Source organism: Silene latifolia, unplaced genomic scaffold (assembly GCF_048544455.1).
Source record: "Silene latifolia isolate original U9 population unplaced genomic scaffold, ASM4854445v1 scaffold_62:4597612-6569265, whole genome shotgun sequence".
Classification (NCBI taxonomy): domain Eukaryota; kingdom Viridiplantae; phylum Streptophyta; class Magnoliopsida; order Caryophyllales; family Caryophyllaceae; genus Silene; species Silene latifolia.
In genome coordinates this window covers 923,630-940,685 of record NW_027413539.1, presented here as the reverse complement: position 1 = coordinate 940,685, position 17,056 = coordinate 923,630, and the positions used below count along the sequence as shown (strand labels likewise).

The window sequence follows — 17,056 nt, the reverse complement described above, 5'->3', positions numbered from 1 at the left end:
ACAAGGACAAATGATTTACACAACGAGTCACAATGACAAATGAACTAGAACAAATGATTCACACAAGGAGTCACAATGACTAATGAACAAGGACAAATGGTTCACACAACGAGTCACAAGTACTAATGAACAAAGACAAATGATTCACACAACGAGTCACAAGGACTAATGAACAAGAACAAATGGTTCACACAACAAGTCACAAGGACTAATGAACAAGAACAAATGGTTCACACAACGAGTCACAAGGACTAATGAACTAGAACAAATGATGTACACAACGAGTCACAATGACTAATAAACAAGGACAAATGGTTCACACAAGGAGTCACAAGGACTAATTAACAAGGTCAAATGATTTACATAACGATTCATAATGAATAATGAACTAGGACAAATGATTCACAAAATGAGTCACAATGACTAATGAACTAGAACAAATGATTCACACAAGGAGTCACAATGACTAAAGGACAAGAACAAATGGTTCACACAACGAGTCACAAGGACTAATGAACTAGAACAAATGATTTACACAACGAGTCAGAAGGACTAATTAACAAGGACAAATGATTCACACAACGAGTCACAAGGACTAATGAACAAAGGCAAATAGTTTACAACGAGTCACAAGGACTAATTTACAAGGACAAATGATTTACACAACGAGTCACAAGGACTAATGAACAAGAACAAATGGTTCACACAACGAGCCACAATGACTAATGAACAAGAAAAAATGGTTCACACAACGAGTCACAAGGACTAATGAACTAGAACAAATGAATTACACAACGAGGCAGAAGGACTAATTAACAAGGACAAATGATTCACACAACGAGTCACAAGGACTAATGAACAAGGACAAATGGTTTACAACGAGTCACAAGGACTATGTAACAAGGACAAATGATTTACACAACGAGTCACAATGACAAATGAACTAGAACAAATGATTCACACAAGGAGTCACAATGACTAATGAACAAGGACAAATGGTTCACACAACGAGTCACAAGTACTAATGAACAAAGACAAATGATTCACACAACGAGTCACAAGGACAAATGAACAAGAACAAATGGTTCACACAACAAGTCACAAGGACTAATGAACAAGAACAAATGGCTCACACAACGAGTCACAAGGACTAATGAACTAGAATAAATGATGTATAGCAAACTGGATAGATGGCTAATTAATCAGGAATGGCATGATAGGTTTCCTGAAATGACTGTTAATTTCCTTCCAGAAGGGCTCTTTGATCATTCCCCTTGCTTGACTAGAAATGGGGTGCACCCAACTACTAAGACCAGACCCTTTAGATACTTCAACATGTGGAGTAAAGCACCCAATTTCAATACAGTGGTTCAGGAAGGGTGGCAGACTAATAGGAAGGGCACTAAAATGTTTGAAATAGTAGGGAAACTGAGAAACCTTAAACCTTACCTGAAGCATTTGAATAATTCTCAATTCTCTGATATTGAGAGGAATGCAGGTATAGCACTGACCAAACTTACTCAGGTTCAGCAAGAACTAGGAATCAGGCCTCAGGATACTGAACTCATCCACATGAAAGTCGTTAAGGGAGGATTACACTAGCCGAGGCTCAACAAGATTTTCTGCAACAAAAAGCTAAGTTCAAATGGAACTGTGATGGGGACACCAACTCTGCATTCTTCCATGGCATCCTCAAAACCAGGAGAAGGCAAAACCAGGTGCTCCAAATTACAGACCAGAAAGGAGTTTTGCAAGTGACACCACAAGGAATACAGGAAAGCTTCATTCAATACTACACCAATCTGCTGGGCAGGACTACTGTCACTGTGAAAGTTAGCAAGAAAGTAGTAGAGTATGGGAAGAAATGTGAACTGCATCACAACCATATCCTGCTGGCACCTGTAACCAATGATGAGATTAAAGAGGTCCTCTTTAGCATCCCCAATGATAAGGCCCCTGGACCAGATGGGTACTCAAGTCAATTTTTCAAAGCTAGCTGGGACTTGACAGGGGGAGACTTATGTGATGCTATTCAAGAATTTTTCAGGAATGGCAAACTTTTGAAACAGTTGAATGCTACAAACATTACACTAATTCCTAAGGTTACCAATCCTGGCTCTGTTATGCAGTTCCGTCCTATAGCTTGCTGCAATGTAGTGTATAAGTGTATCTCAAAACTGTTGTGTGCTCGCCTGTCCAAGGTCCTCCCCACCTCATCTCACTCACTCAAGGAGGATTTATTCAAGGACGAAGTATCATGGAAAACATACTCATCTGCCAGGACTTGATAAGACTTTATGGTAGGAAAACGGTATCACCAAGATGCTTATTTAAAATAGACCTCCAAAAAGCCTATGACACAGTAGAATGGGAGTTCTTGTTCCAAATGATGACTGAGCTCAATTTTCCTATTCAATTCCTCAATCTCATCAGGGAATGTGTCACCACTGCTAGCTACACTTTGAACCTGAATGGTGACTCTTTTGGGTGGTTTAAAGGTCAGAGGGGCCTGAGACAAGGAGACCCATTGTCTCCATTGCTATTCACAATATGCATGGAATACCTCACCAGGCTCCTAGCATTCACAACTTCCACTATGAACTTTAAATTCCACCCTTTATGCAAGCCTATGAATATGAGTAGCCTTATGTTTGCTGATGACCTCTTACTCTTCAGCAAAGGAGATGTGGAATCCATGATGATCATACTCAGAACCTTCTCCACCTTCTCTAAGGCATCAGGATTGCAGATGAGCAAAGGTAAGTCCAATGTCTTCTTCAATGGGGTACCTACTGCTATCAGAAATGAAATTGTCCATGTTTCTGGGTGTAGTGAAGGCACACTACCATTCAAATACCTAGGGGTGCCCATTAAACCTTCTAAACTGAGCATTAAAGACTGCCAACCTATCATTGATAAGGTCCTTGAAAGAATTAGAAGTTTGGGTACCAAAAAATTATCTTATGCAGGGAGATTGATTCTGGTTAAACATGTCTACAAATCACTCCACGATATCTTTGGACGTCCATCTTCATCCTACCCAAGGGAGTCTTAGTTAAGATTGAAGCAATATGTAGGAATTTCCTATGGAGTGGGAGCTCTGAATTCACCAAAACACCTACGGTGGCCTGGGCTAAAATTTGTACAGGAAAGAAGCAGGGGGGCCTGGGACTGATGAATGAATGTATACGTAACAAAGCAGCTGTTGGGAAACTCCTCTGGTGGATCCATGCTCACCCTGACAAGCTCTGGGTTAAATGGATCCATAGCACCTACCTTCGAACAAGCGTGTGGGGGGAATACCAGTGCCCTAGTGATGTTAGCTGGACTTGGAAGAAGGTATGCAGACTCAGAAATGAGCTGCAGAATGCATATAGCCAGAATGAATGGAGCATGATGCCTGGGAAAGCGTACTCTATTGGGAAAGGATATGCTTGGCTGCAACAGGCCTCCCCTGAAGTGGGATGGCACCATCAGGTATGGAATAAGTGGACTATCCCAAAGCATGGAATGGTAGCGTGGATGACTCATCATCAAGGACTCAATACCAAAGACAAGCTATTTCGTCTCAGTATCAGTAGTGACAACCTATGCTGCCTCTGTGGAGCCGAGGAGGAAACTTCACAACACCTGTTCTTTAAGTGCCAATATAGTGAAGAAATTATGATGCGTATTCAGAACTGGGTTGGTATTGTGCTTCCTGAGTCCAGGGGCCATGACTGGAAAAGGACTGCTGGCATGACTAGACTGAAGGTAGGCATCCTGAACAGCATTCTGAATGCTGCTACCTATCACATTTGGCGACAGAGGAACGGATGCAGGCATGACATGAAGCTCCTAAGGCCAGATGGATGTGTGACCATGATCCAGTATGAAATTAGAACTAAAATTAACAAGCAAATCACGGGCAAGCTAGCTAGGAAAGACCTTGTGTGGATTGAAAAACTCATGTAATTATACTAAGTGTGTGTTTGATTTGTCTGACTTCATAGTCAGACTCTCTTAGATGATGTAATTTGGTGCTTTATTAATATAATTTACCTTTTACCAAAAAAAAAGAATAAATGATGTACACAACGAGTCACAATGACTAATAAACAAGGACAAATGGTTCACACAAGGAGTCACAAGGACTAATTAACAAGGTCAAATGATTTACATAACGATTCATAATGAATAATTAACTAGGACAAATGATTCACAAAATGAGTCACAATGACTAATGAACTAGAACAAATGATTCACACAAGGAGTCACAATGACTAAAGGACAAGAACAAATGGTTCACACAACGAGTCACAAGGACTAATGAACTAGAACAAATGATTTACACAACGAGTCAGAAGGACTAATTAACAAGGACAAATGATTCACACAACGAGTCACAAGGACTAATGAACAAAGGCAAATGGTTTACAACGAGTCACAAGGACTAATTTACAAAGACAAATGATTTACACAACGAGTCACAAGGACTAGTGAACAAGAACAAATGGTTCACACAACGAGTCACAAGGACTAATGAACTAGAACAAATGATGTACACAACGAGTCACAATGACTAATAAACTGAAGGGTAATATCCGTATAAAACCCTTTCTTTATAGGATTATAACGCAAAATTAATATGTGATTTATAGTCATAAAACGAAAAACATGATGAAACGATAAAGATATAGAAATAACCTTCGGTCCTAGTGCAAAAGGCTATGAGAGATCAAAGTAGACCTCCTCCTAAATGATGCACCCAAGATTGTCCGAGATATGCCCTTGTGCTAGAAGGAATCCTCTAATTGCCTTGCAATATAGAGAGGATTGTTTTGTGAGTTTTGGTTGGATGTGAGATCCGAATTTTGAGAGGCACAATTCTCAAAACCCTAAAAATTTTTAGCAAATGAATTAGGTTTCAAGTGAAGGAGAGAGCTCTCCTTTTGTCTCCTCTAACTCGGTTTGGCCGAGTGGATCAAGGGGAAAATGGGCTTCCATTTTCTCCTTATTTTTAACTCGTGGTCCGAGGCTAAAATGTATACAACGCGGTGTTTATTATAGACTGTCATCGGTTATCGGATAGTAAATCATCAACTAATAACACGGATTAGTTGAATTATTAATACATGTCCGACAAAGACAATATTGTATAATTATATTCAATATACATTTAATTAAATATAAAACGGTTATATTCAATTTTACGAATTAACCGCTTAATTCGTCTTAGCTATTATTATTTAATCCGTATTAAATAAAATATCTCAACATCACATTTTCGACTAATTATTAGTCAAATAACTCAGACTAACTGGTTAGTCAAAATTGGCATCTACATGACTGTATTTTCATACCGTCACATCTCTCAAACGTATCCTATAGGTGTGACTTTTAGGGACCAGTTGATCACCGCCATCTGTATGACAATAACGTCAAACTTATCTAGCAAGCCAACCGTTATTGATAAACGTGGATCAACCGATAATAATACCAAAAGTATACCCTTTGATCCTTTTAGAGATTTATAAGTCCTTGCACTAATCGTTAAGGACACCCCTAACAAGCTCCCACTTGTCCGTACAAGTGTATGTGCAATGACGTTATCCGCACTAACTGGAGGACACAAGCTCCAACAAACTCCCACTTGTCCGTACAAGTGTATGTGCGATAACCGATTCTCATATTCATTTAAAATTTCTCCCACTCAATGTAAAACAATTTGCAGATCTGGATCCACAAAGGTCGTTTTTACAATCGATCCGGATCAAGAGTGGTTTCCCCGACTAGAGAGTAACTTAACCGATAAAACGAATCCGTATCCGAGCATGGCCATGCATTTCGATTCTGACGCTCCTCGAGTGGCCCCGAGAAATATCGAGTGCACGATAAAGGCTGAATATTTCCTTCAACTCGAACTCCTTCCAATCTAAGCACAAAGCATGAAATGACCAGAAAAAATCTACTTGGCCCCCGTTACGGATGACCGTGAGAAAGAAACCAAAATCACCCAAAATCTGCCTTAGTCTCAAGAGACAATCGATAGTCAAAAGAATCGACTCTTAGGATCACCATGGAAGTCCTATCCACGACCGGGCACAGAATGTTATAAAACATTTAGGACTCCACGTCGATGTCACAATTGTGTCCTACGAAATATCCGTATAAATCGCCTCTGTGATTGGTCAGTCAACTGGTTGACTTATGGCTCTTTGAACCCACCATCAACCAACGTCACAAAATAATTGCCGAGTTATCAGCTCATGTGGGCAATTAAGGATGAAAAATATAATGTTTGTTGATTCACTTTGTGGTGTTCAAAATTTGTCGTACAAATCCACATGAAAAACAAAATATATATAAAATATCAAAACGATGATGTTGTATAGAGTACAAAAGCGAATGAATCTAATCCATAAAAGTGTACTACAACTTAGGGACACGTTTAATTCCCATGGAATTAACGTGCCCTTCATGCTTATCTTGTCGTAATGCTTTAGTGAGAGGATCTGCTATGTTATCATCTGTAGCAATCTTTTCTATCACTACTTCCTTTTGCTCCACGTAATCCCGGATTAGATAAGCTTTCCGTTGTACATGTCTAGACTTGTTGCTAGACTTTGGCTCCTTAGTTTGGAAGATGGCACCACTATTGTCACAATAGATGGTTATCGGGTCATTCGAACAAGGCACTACGGATAGTCCATGTAAGAATTGACGCATCCATATCGCTTCCTTTGTAGCTTCAGACGCGGCATAGTACTCGGACTCGGTCGTAGAATCTCTTGTAACAGATTTGTTTCGAACTCTTCCGGTGATGCAGTGCCATTAAGAGTAAAAACGAATCCAGACCGAGATTTCGAGTCATCTCGATCCGTTTGGAAGCTAGCATCGCAGCAGGTTCGCATAGCTTTTGAGAGCCTCCATAAGTCAATGCCCAATCTTTAGTCCTCCGTAGGTACTTAAGAATGTTCTTGACAGCCAGCCAATGTGATTCACCGGATCTTTGTTGGAATCGACTTGTCATACTCAATGCATATGCCACGTCCGAACGTGTGCATATCATGGCATACATGATAGATCCTATAGCCGAAGCATAAGGAATCCGTGCCATGCGCTCTGTCTCTTCCGGTGTCTCTGGTGCCTGAGACTTGCTCAAATGCACCCCTGGAGACATTGGAAGGAACCCCTTCTTGGAGTTAGTCATGCTGAATCTCTCTAGGACTTTGTCTATGTAAGACTCTGATCGAGAGATAGCATCCGTCGTGATCTATCTCGATAGATACGGATGCCTAGAATTCTTTGTGCCTCTCCCAGATCTTTCATCTGGAAATGGTTTTTCAACCATACTTTCACCGAAGTTAAGAGAGGTATGTCATTCCCAATCAGGAGTATGTCGTCAACATACAATATTAGGAAGACAATCTTGCTCCCACTCGACTTGATATATAGACATGGTTCCTCGACCGATCGAGTAAATCCATTTTCTTTTATCACTTGGTCGAAGCGATGATTCCAACTCCTTGATGCTTGCTTAAGTCCATAAATGGAACGCTTAAGCTTGCACACTTTCTTAGGATGTTCTGGATCGATGAAACCTTCGGGTTGTACCATGTACAACTCTTCCTCCAAAAAACCATTTAAGAAGGCGGTTTTCACGTCCATCTGCCAAATTTCATAGTCATGAAAAGCGGCAATCGCTAAGATAATCCGAATGGAACGCAGCATGACTACGGGTGCGAAAATTTCATCGTAGTGCAAACCTGGCACTTGGGTGAAACCTTTAGCAACTAGTCGTGCTTTATAGATATCTTGTTGACCTTCCACAGAATGCTTTATCTTGTAAAGCCATTTGCATTGAAGGGGACGAACCTTAACAGGTAAGTCAACAAGATCCCACACGTTGTTCTCATACATAGAGTCCATCTCGGATTGCATGGCCTCAAGCCATAGCTTTGAGTCAGAACTAGTCATGGCACCTTTATAGGTTGCGGGTTCACTACTCGTTAAGAGTAGAACGTCATCTATGTCATGTTCCTCGACCATACCAATGTATCTGTCCGGAGGAATAGAGACTCTTCCCGACCTCCTAGGTTCCTCAGGAATGTTAACCGCAGCCGGGATTGAAGGAATAGGTTCCTCCAATAGTTGCTCGGTATTTGGTTTTGGAATCTCCGACAGGTCGAAGGTTCTATCACTCTTTGCATTCTCGAGAAATTCCTTCTCTAAGAATGTCGCACTAGCCGCAACAAAAACACGTTGTTCGGTTGGCGAATAGAAGTAATGACCAAGTGTTCCTTTAGGATAACCTATAAAGTATGTCTTGACCGATCGCGGGCCGAGCTTATCCTCGTGTCTCCACTTGACATAAGCCTCGCAGCCCCAAACCCGTATAAAGGACAAGTTAGGGACCGTTCCCTTCCATAGTTCATATGGAGTCTTGTCAATGACTTTAGACGGACTTGGTTAAGTATTAGAGCGGTGACGAGAAGAGCATAACCCCACAATGAGTCGGGTAACACCGTGTGACTCATCATGGATCGAACCATATCAAGTAGTGTTCGATTTCTCCGTTCGGACACACCATTCAATTGAGGTGTTCGGTGGAGTTAAGCTGTAAGGCAATCCCACGATCTTTGAGGTGTTGATCAAACTCGTGAGAAAGATACTCGCCACCACGATCCGAACGTAGTGTTTTTATCTTTCTACCAAGTAGGTTCTGTACCCTATTTTGGTATTCTTTGAATTTCTCAAAGGATTCACTTTTGTGCTTCATTAAGTAGACATAGCCATATCTACTTAAATCATCCGTGAAAGTGATGAAATACCTATAGCCTTCTCGTGCGGTGATTGACATAGGACCACATACATCCGTGTGTATGAGCCCTAATAGGTCAGCAGCGCGCATTCCAACACCTTTGAAGGAAATACGAGTCATCTTACCGATGAGACATGATTCACACGTGCCAAATGATTGAAAATCAAAGGCCGAGATAGCTCCATTTTTAATGAGAGTTTTTACGCGTTCTCATTAATGTGTCCCATACGGCGAGTGCCATAGATACGTTTGATCTTTATCACCAACCTTTAACTTTTTATTCATTACGTGTAATATTTCGGTTGTACGATCTAAAACATAAATTCCATTCATGGAGGCGCCTTGCCATAAATCATATCGTGTAATGAGAAAATGCAAGTATTATTCTCTATTACAAATGAAAAACCAAGTTTGTCAAGTGCAGAAACAGAAATAATGTTTTTGGAAAGACTGGGTACATAATAGCAGTCATATAATGACAACTCAAATCCGCTAGGAAGCTGGATTACATATGTCCCCTTTGAGACGGCAGCCACTCTTGCTCCATTCCCAACACGCAGGTCAACCTCACCCTTTACGAGAGGCTCGAGATTTCGGAGGCCCTGCACATGATTACACAGATGAGAACCACAACCAGTATCAAGTACCCAAGTTCCGTAACTTGCGTGGTTAATCTCAATCATATGAATAAAAGTAGAAGAGAGAGAAGACATACCAACAGGTTTAACACGATCTGCCTTTAAGTCCTCATGATAAACAGGACATGTACGCCTCCAATGCCCAGTCTTGTGGCAATGATGGCATTCCATGTTTTCATTCTTGCTCTTTGTCGCGTCTGACGAGGTACTCGACTCACCATCGTGGAGTGAATGAAGCATGCGGTCGATAACAATGTTCTCGCTGATGTTACAATCAAAGGTCTCCAGCTTCTCGACATTCTCAATCATGCTGAGAATGTGTGGGCTAACTGGTTGGCCCTTCTGGAGTCTCGCATCAAAGAAGCGAGTGGTATGCTCATAGGTCACGATTCTTGGTGCTTTCGAGAATTCCTTGGTGAGCGTGGTGAAAATCTTGTTCGCACCATGGGCTATGAAGCGTTTCTGCAAATTGGATTCCATTGCAAAAATGAGCACGTTTTTAATCGCACCCGCTTCCATACAGAAATCATTAAACTTGGTGATTTTGACTCTAGCCGTGGGACTGGGTTTGCGGGAGGGGCTCTAATAGATATTTGAGCTTCCCGTCGGCGGCGGCAGCATTCCGTAATGCCGCCTCCCAGTCTCCGAAGTTTGATCCATCATTCTTGATCGAGTAGACCGATTCATCCGATTCATGAAGATCCGAAGCCAGGACTCACGGTCCAATGTGGCACTTGGCATTGGGTTATCAGTAGAACCAGCCATTTGTTATTAGCAGTTTAGAAGTTTGTGATCTACACTGAAAAAGAAAGAAAAACGAAACGAAATAAGCAACTCATCGAGGTGATTTAAGTCTATTTAAAATTCATTTTAACGTGTAGACTCAATGCACTTGCATAATTGATCTCCTTCAAGAATGATACAAGTGATCCCAAGACTCAATTTCTGTAAATTGATAAGCCAACTGTTTAGCTAATTCTTCCGGAAGAACTCTTGGTCGATAGATTTCCGTAAATCCTATCTATAGTCCACCATAATCACAGGATCGTACGAGTGACCATAGTGTTGAGATAAAATAGGTCAATCGGTTCTAACTTACCCGACGTAGAAGGGGTCATATTATGCCTACCGACGAAGAAGGGACTCATTGGATTTTGACCTATAAAGACCGTTCTCAATTTTTGTTTATACGAGGAAGATCCCATCAACTGAATTATAATTCATATTAAGTGAACGAATAACTAGCGTCTGCGTGAATGAATTAAATTTGGGTGATGGCTTAAAATCGTGTGACATGCGAATGTAAAAAAAAACTAACTCGTGACCTCTATATGTGTCAGTTTTCATGCAATTATTAGGTGGTTTGGTTTTTAGGCGGAATATGATGCATACTATCGTTACAATGAAATAAATAAATGAATGCGATACGTAAATAAAAATTCCTAGTGTGGCCTATCCTAGTAAAAAGAACAAAATACAACTTTGGAATCCACCGTTGGACCCGAAAAGCTTGTCTTGATGTTCCATCTTTGTCCATGTAGCGGGAGTGAGCATCCGGTCTCCATCTTTAGTCTTCTCAAAATTACAATTAAAATTTACAAATGTAAACCTATTTACATTCTAAATAAAACCTTGTAATAATAAAAATAAAATGGAGATACGAGATCTCAAAATACAACCAAGACCGTGTTCCATCATTACGGTAACACGTTCTACTAAGGCCACACTAAGTTACAACCGTTTGCAAAAATAAATAAATACGTAATTAAAAACATTCAAATTAAACAAGAACGATAAATAAAATGCATCAACTAAAATTTAAATTTATTCGTGACATAATTCCGTAATTATGTTAAATTTATCCAAACCACCAAAGATAATTAAAATTATGTGACAAAACCGCTTCATCAACTTAATTTTAATTCGATATAATCCGTTACTTTAAATTGTTTTAAAGTAATTTAATTGTTCGTGGGTGAACCATTTCACCATCAAGCGAAAGCATAAAAAAAACGTTTTATGCAATAAAGGCCGAAAAAAAAAAACTTAAAATTTTTTTTTTTTCTTGTACTGCTGTACGTGAACAGTACAAATTTTTTTTTTTTTTTTTTTTTTTTTTTTTTTATATAGGGCTGAAATGCCGAGAGCATCTAATGGCCAAAAAAAAAATTAAACGGCTCAAAATCGTGAGCAACAAGAGATCAAAACAAAACGGTTTGATAAAACACAATTGCAATTTTAATCTAATCCGTATAGAAATCAAACTACAATTGTTAATCTTCAACATATTGCAATAATTATCGGTTAAAATTACAACATGTGAAGAACGATTGAAAACAAGAGATCGATTGATCTAATAAATTTGTGTAGCACGCAAAACGATGCAAAAAAACAGAAAATCAGGCCGTGAACATGAAGGCCAACACGGTTTTCCAAAAAAAAATTTGCCGAGACAAAAATTTTGTGCCACACGAAATTTTATGCAAACATTTGATGGATCTTTCGCATATTGCAATGAATATCGATTACAAAACATTATGCAAAGATCAAAATGAAAATAAAAAAACCAACCAATGCCGTGTATACAAGACACGGTTCCCAATGCAACCCAAAAAAAAAACCGCAGCAAAGCAAAAAAAAAAATTTCTGCCGAGTAAAAAAAAAATGGCTGCCGTGACATATTTTTTTGAACAAAAATTCATCGATTCATTTCGTTTGATGAAAAACACATAGAAAATTTACGTGGCCTCGCTCTGATACCACTTGAAGGGTAATATCCGTATAAAACCCTTTCTTTATAGGATTATAACGCAAAATTAATATGTGATTTATAGTCATAAAACGAAAAACATGATGAAACGATAAAGATATAGAAATAACCTTCGGTCCTAGTGCAAAAGGCTATGAGAGATCAAAGTAGACCTCCTCCTAAATGATGCACCCAAGATTGTCCGAGATATGCCCTTGTGCTAGAAGGAATCCTCTAATTGCCTTGCAATATAGAGAGGATTGTTTTGTGAGTTTTGGTTGGATGTGAGATCCGAATTTTGAGAGGCACAATTCTCAAAACCCTAAAAATTTTTAGCAAATGAATTAGGTTTCAAGTGAAGGAGAGAGCTCTCCTTTTGTCTCCTCTAATTCGGTTTGGCCGAGTGGATCAAGGGGAAAATGGGCTTCCATTTTCTCCTTATTTTTAACTCGTGGTCCGAGGCTAAAATGTATACAACGCGGTGTTTATTATAGACTGTCATCGGTTATCGGATATTAAATCATCAACTAATAACACGGATTAGTTGAATTATTAATACATGTCCGACAAAGACAATATTGTATAATTATATTCAATATACATTTAATTAAATATAAAACGGTTATATTCAATTTTACGAATTAACCGCTTAATTAAATCTTAGCTATTATTATTTAATCCGTATTAAATAAAATATCTCAACATCACATTTTCGACTAATTATTAGTCAAATAACTCAGACTAACTGGTTAGTCAAAATTGGCATCTACATGACTGTATTTTCATACCGTCACATCTCTCAAACGTATCTTATAGGTGTGACTTTTAGGGACCAGTTGATCACCGCCATCTGTATGACAATAACGTCAAACTTATCTAGCAAGCCAACCGTTATTGATAAACGTGGATCAACTGATAATGATACAAAAGTATACCCTTTGATCCTTTTAGAGATTTATAAGTCCTTGCACTAACTGTTAAGGACACCAGCCCCAACAAGCTCCCACTTGTCCGTACAAGTGTATGTGCAATGACGTTATCCGCACTAACTGGAGGACACAAGCTCCAACATAAACAAGAACAAATGGTTCACACAACGAGTCACAAGGATTAATGAACTAGAACAAATGATTTACACAACGAGTCAGAAGGACTAATTAACAAGGACAAATGATTCACACAACGAGTCACAAGGACTAATGAACAAAGGCAAATGGTTTACAACGGGTCACAAGGACTAATTTACAAGGACAAATGATTTACACAACGAGTCACAAGGACTAATGAACAAGAACAAATGGTTCACACAACGAGTCACAAGGACTAATGAACTAGAACAAATGATGTACACAACTAGTCACAATGACTAATAAACAAGGACAAATGGTTCACACAAGGAGTCACAAGGACTAATTAACAAGGTAAAATGATTTACATAACGAGTCATAATGAATAATGAACTAGGACAAATGATTCACAAAATGAGTCACAATGACTAATGAACTAGAACAAATGATTCACACAAGGAGTCACATTGACTAATGAACAAGGACAAATGGTTCACACAACGAGTCACAAGGACTAATGAACAAGGAGAAGTGATTCACCCAATGAGTCACAAGGACTAATGAACAAGAACAAATGGTTCACACAACGAGTCACAAAGACTAATGAACAAAGACAAATGATTCACACAACGAGTCACAAGGACTAATGAACAAGAACAAATGGTTCACACAATGATTCACAAGGACTAATGAACAAGAACAAATGGTTTACACAACGAGTCACAAGGACTAATGAACTAGAACAAATGCTTTACACAACGAGTCAGAAGGACTAATTAACAAGGACAAATGATTCACACAACGAGTCACAAGGACTAATGAACAAGGACAAATGGTTTACAACGAGTCACAAGGACTATGTAACAAGGACAAATGATTTACACAACGAGTCACAATGACAAATGAACTAGAACAAATGATTCACACAAGGAGTCACAATGACTAATGAACAAGGACAAATGGTTCACATAACGAGTCACAAGGACTAATGAACAAAGACAAATGATTCACACAACGAGTCACAAGGACTAATGAACAAGAACAAATGGTTCACACAACAAGTCACAAGGACTAATGAACAAGAACAAATGGTTCACACAACGAGTCACAAGGACTAATGAACTAGAACAAATGATGTACACAACGAGTCACAATGACTAATAAACAAGGACAAATGGTTCACACAAGGAGTCACAAGGACTAATTAACAAGGTCAAATGATTTACATAACGATTCATAATGAATAATGAACTAGGACAAATGATTCACAAAATGAGTCACAATGACTAATGAACTAGAACAAATGATTCACACAAGGAGTCACAATGACTAAAGGACAAGAACAAATGGTTCACACAACGAGTCACAAGGACTAATGAACTAGAACAAATGATTTACACAACGAGTCAGAAGGACTAATTAACAAGGACAAATGATTCACACAACGAGTCACAAGGACTAATGAACAAAGGCAAATGGTTTACAACGAGTCACAAGGACTAATTTACAAAAACAAATGATTTACACAACGAGTCACAAGGACTAATGAACAAGAACAAATGGTTCACACAACGAGTCACAAGGACTAATGAACTAGAACAAATGATGTACACAACGAGTCACAATGACTAATAAACAAGAACAAATGGTTCACACAACGAGTCACAAGGACTAATGAACTAGAACAAATGATTTACACAATGAGTCAGAAGGACTAATTAACAAGGACAAATGATTCACACAACGAGTCACAAGGACTAATGAACAAAGGCAAATGGTTTACAACGAGTCACAAGGACTAATTTACAAGGACAAATGATTTACACAACGAGTCACAAGGACTAATGAACAAGAACAAATGGTTCACACAACGAGTCACAAGGACTAATGAACTAGAACAAATGATGTACACAACGAGTCACAATGACTAATAAACAAGGACAAATGGTTCACACAAGGAGTCACAAGGACTAATTAACAAGGTAAAATGATTTACATAACGAGTCATAATGAATAATGAACTAGGACAAATGATTCACAAAACGAGTCACAATGACTAATGAACTAGAACAAATAATTCACACAAGGAGTCACATTGACTAATGAACAAGGACAAATGGTTCACACAACGAGTCACAAGGACTAATGAACAAGGAGAAGTGATTCACCCATTGAGTCACAAGGAGTAATGAACAAGAACAAATGGTTCACACAACGAGTCACAAAGACTAATGAACAAAGACAAATGATTCACACAACGAGTCACAAGGACTAATGAACAAGAACAATGGTTCACACAACGAGTCACAAGGACTAATGAACAAGAACAAATGGTTTACACAACGAGTCACAAGGACTAATGAACTAGAACAAATGCTTTACACAACGAGTCAGAAGGACTAATTAACAAGGACAAATGATTCACACAACGAGTCACAAGGACTAATGAACAAAGACAAATGGTTTACAACGAGTCACAAGGACTAATTAACAAGGACAAATGATTTACACAACGAGTGACAATGACAAATGAACTAGAACAACTGATTTACACAAGGAGTCACAATGACTAATGAACAAGGACAAATGGTTCACACAACGAGTCACAAGGACTAATGAACAAGGACAAATGATTCACACAATGAGTCACAAGGACTAATGAACAAGAACAAATGGTTCACACAACGAGTCACAAGGACTAATGAACAAGAACAAATGGTTCACACAACGGGTCACAAGGACTAATGAACTAGAATAAATGATTTACACAACGAGTCACAATGACTAATAAACAAGGACAAATGGTTTACACAAGGAGTCACAAGGACTAATTAACAAGGTCAAATGATTTACATAACGAGTCATAATGAATAATGAACTAGGACAAATGATTCACAAAACGAGTCACAATGACTAATGAACTAGAACAAATGATTCACACAAGGAGTCACATTGACTAATGAACAAGGAGAAATGGTTCAGTCACAAGGAGTAATGAACAACAAAGTCACAAGGACTTAATGAACAAGGAGAAATGATTCACACAATGAGTAACAAGGACTAATGAACAAGAACAAATGGTTCACACAACGAGTCACAAAGACTAATAAACAAGAACAAATGGTTCACACAACGAGTCACAAGGACTAATGAACTAGAACAAATGAATTAGAGAAGGACTAATTAACAAGGACAAATGATTCACGAGTCACAAGGACTAATTAACAAGGACAAATGATTTACACAATGAGTCACAATGACAAATGAACTAGAACAAATAATTCACACAAGGAGTCACAATGACTAATGAAAAAAGACAAATGGTTCACACAACGAGTCACAAGGACTAATGAACAAGGACAAATGATTCACAAGGACTAAACGAGTCACAAGGACTAATGAACAAGAACAAATGGTTCACACAACGAGTCACAATGACTAATGAATAAGAAAAAATGGTTCACACAACGAGTCACAAGGACTAATGAACTAGAACAAATGAATTACACAACTAATGAACAAGGACAAAGGACTAATTAACAAGGACAAATGATTTACACAAGGACTAATGAACAAGAACAAATGGTTCACAACGAGTCACAAGGACTAATGAACAAGGACAAATGGTTCACACAACGAGTCACAAGGACTAATGTAGAACAAATGAAAGGACAAATGATTTACAAATGATTTACACAAGAGTCACAATGACAAATGAACTAGAACAAATAATGAGTCACAATGACTAATGAACAAGGACAAATGATTCACACAACGAGTCACTAATGAACAAGGAGTC

The 17,056-nt window shown here is 38.7% G+C and overlaps 1 protein-coding gene across 1 annotated transcript; it reads left to right on the top strand.

Annotated features, from left to right (window-relative positions):
- The first annotated feature begins 3,174 nt into the window (after positions 1-3,174).
- LOC141639947 (uncharacterized) lies at positions 3,175-3,954 on the top strand. Its single transcript, XM_074448917.1, has one exon. It carries the CDS (start codon positions 3,175-3,177, stop codon positions 3,952-3,954), a length of 780 nt encoding a protein of 259 aa, XP_074305018.1.
- The last annotated feature ends 13,102 nt before the right edge of the window (positions 3,955-17,056 follow it).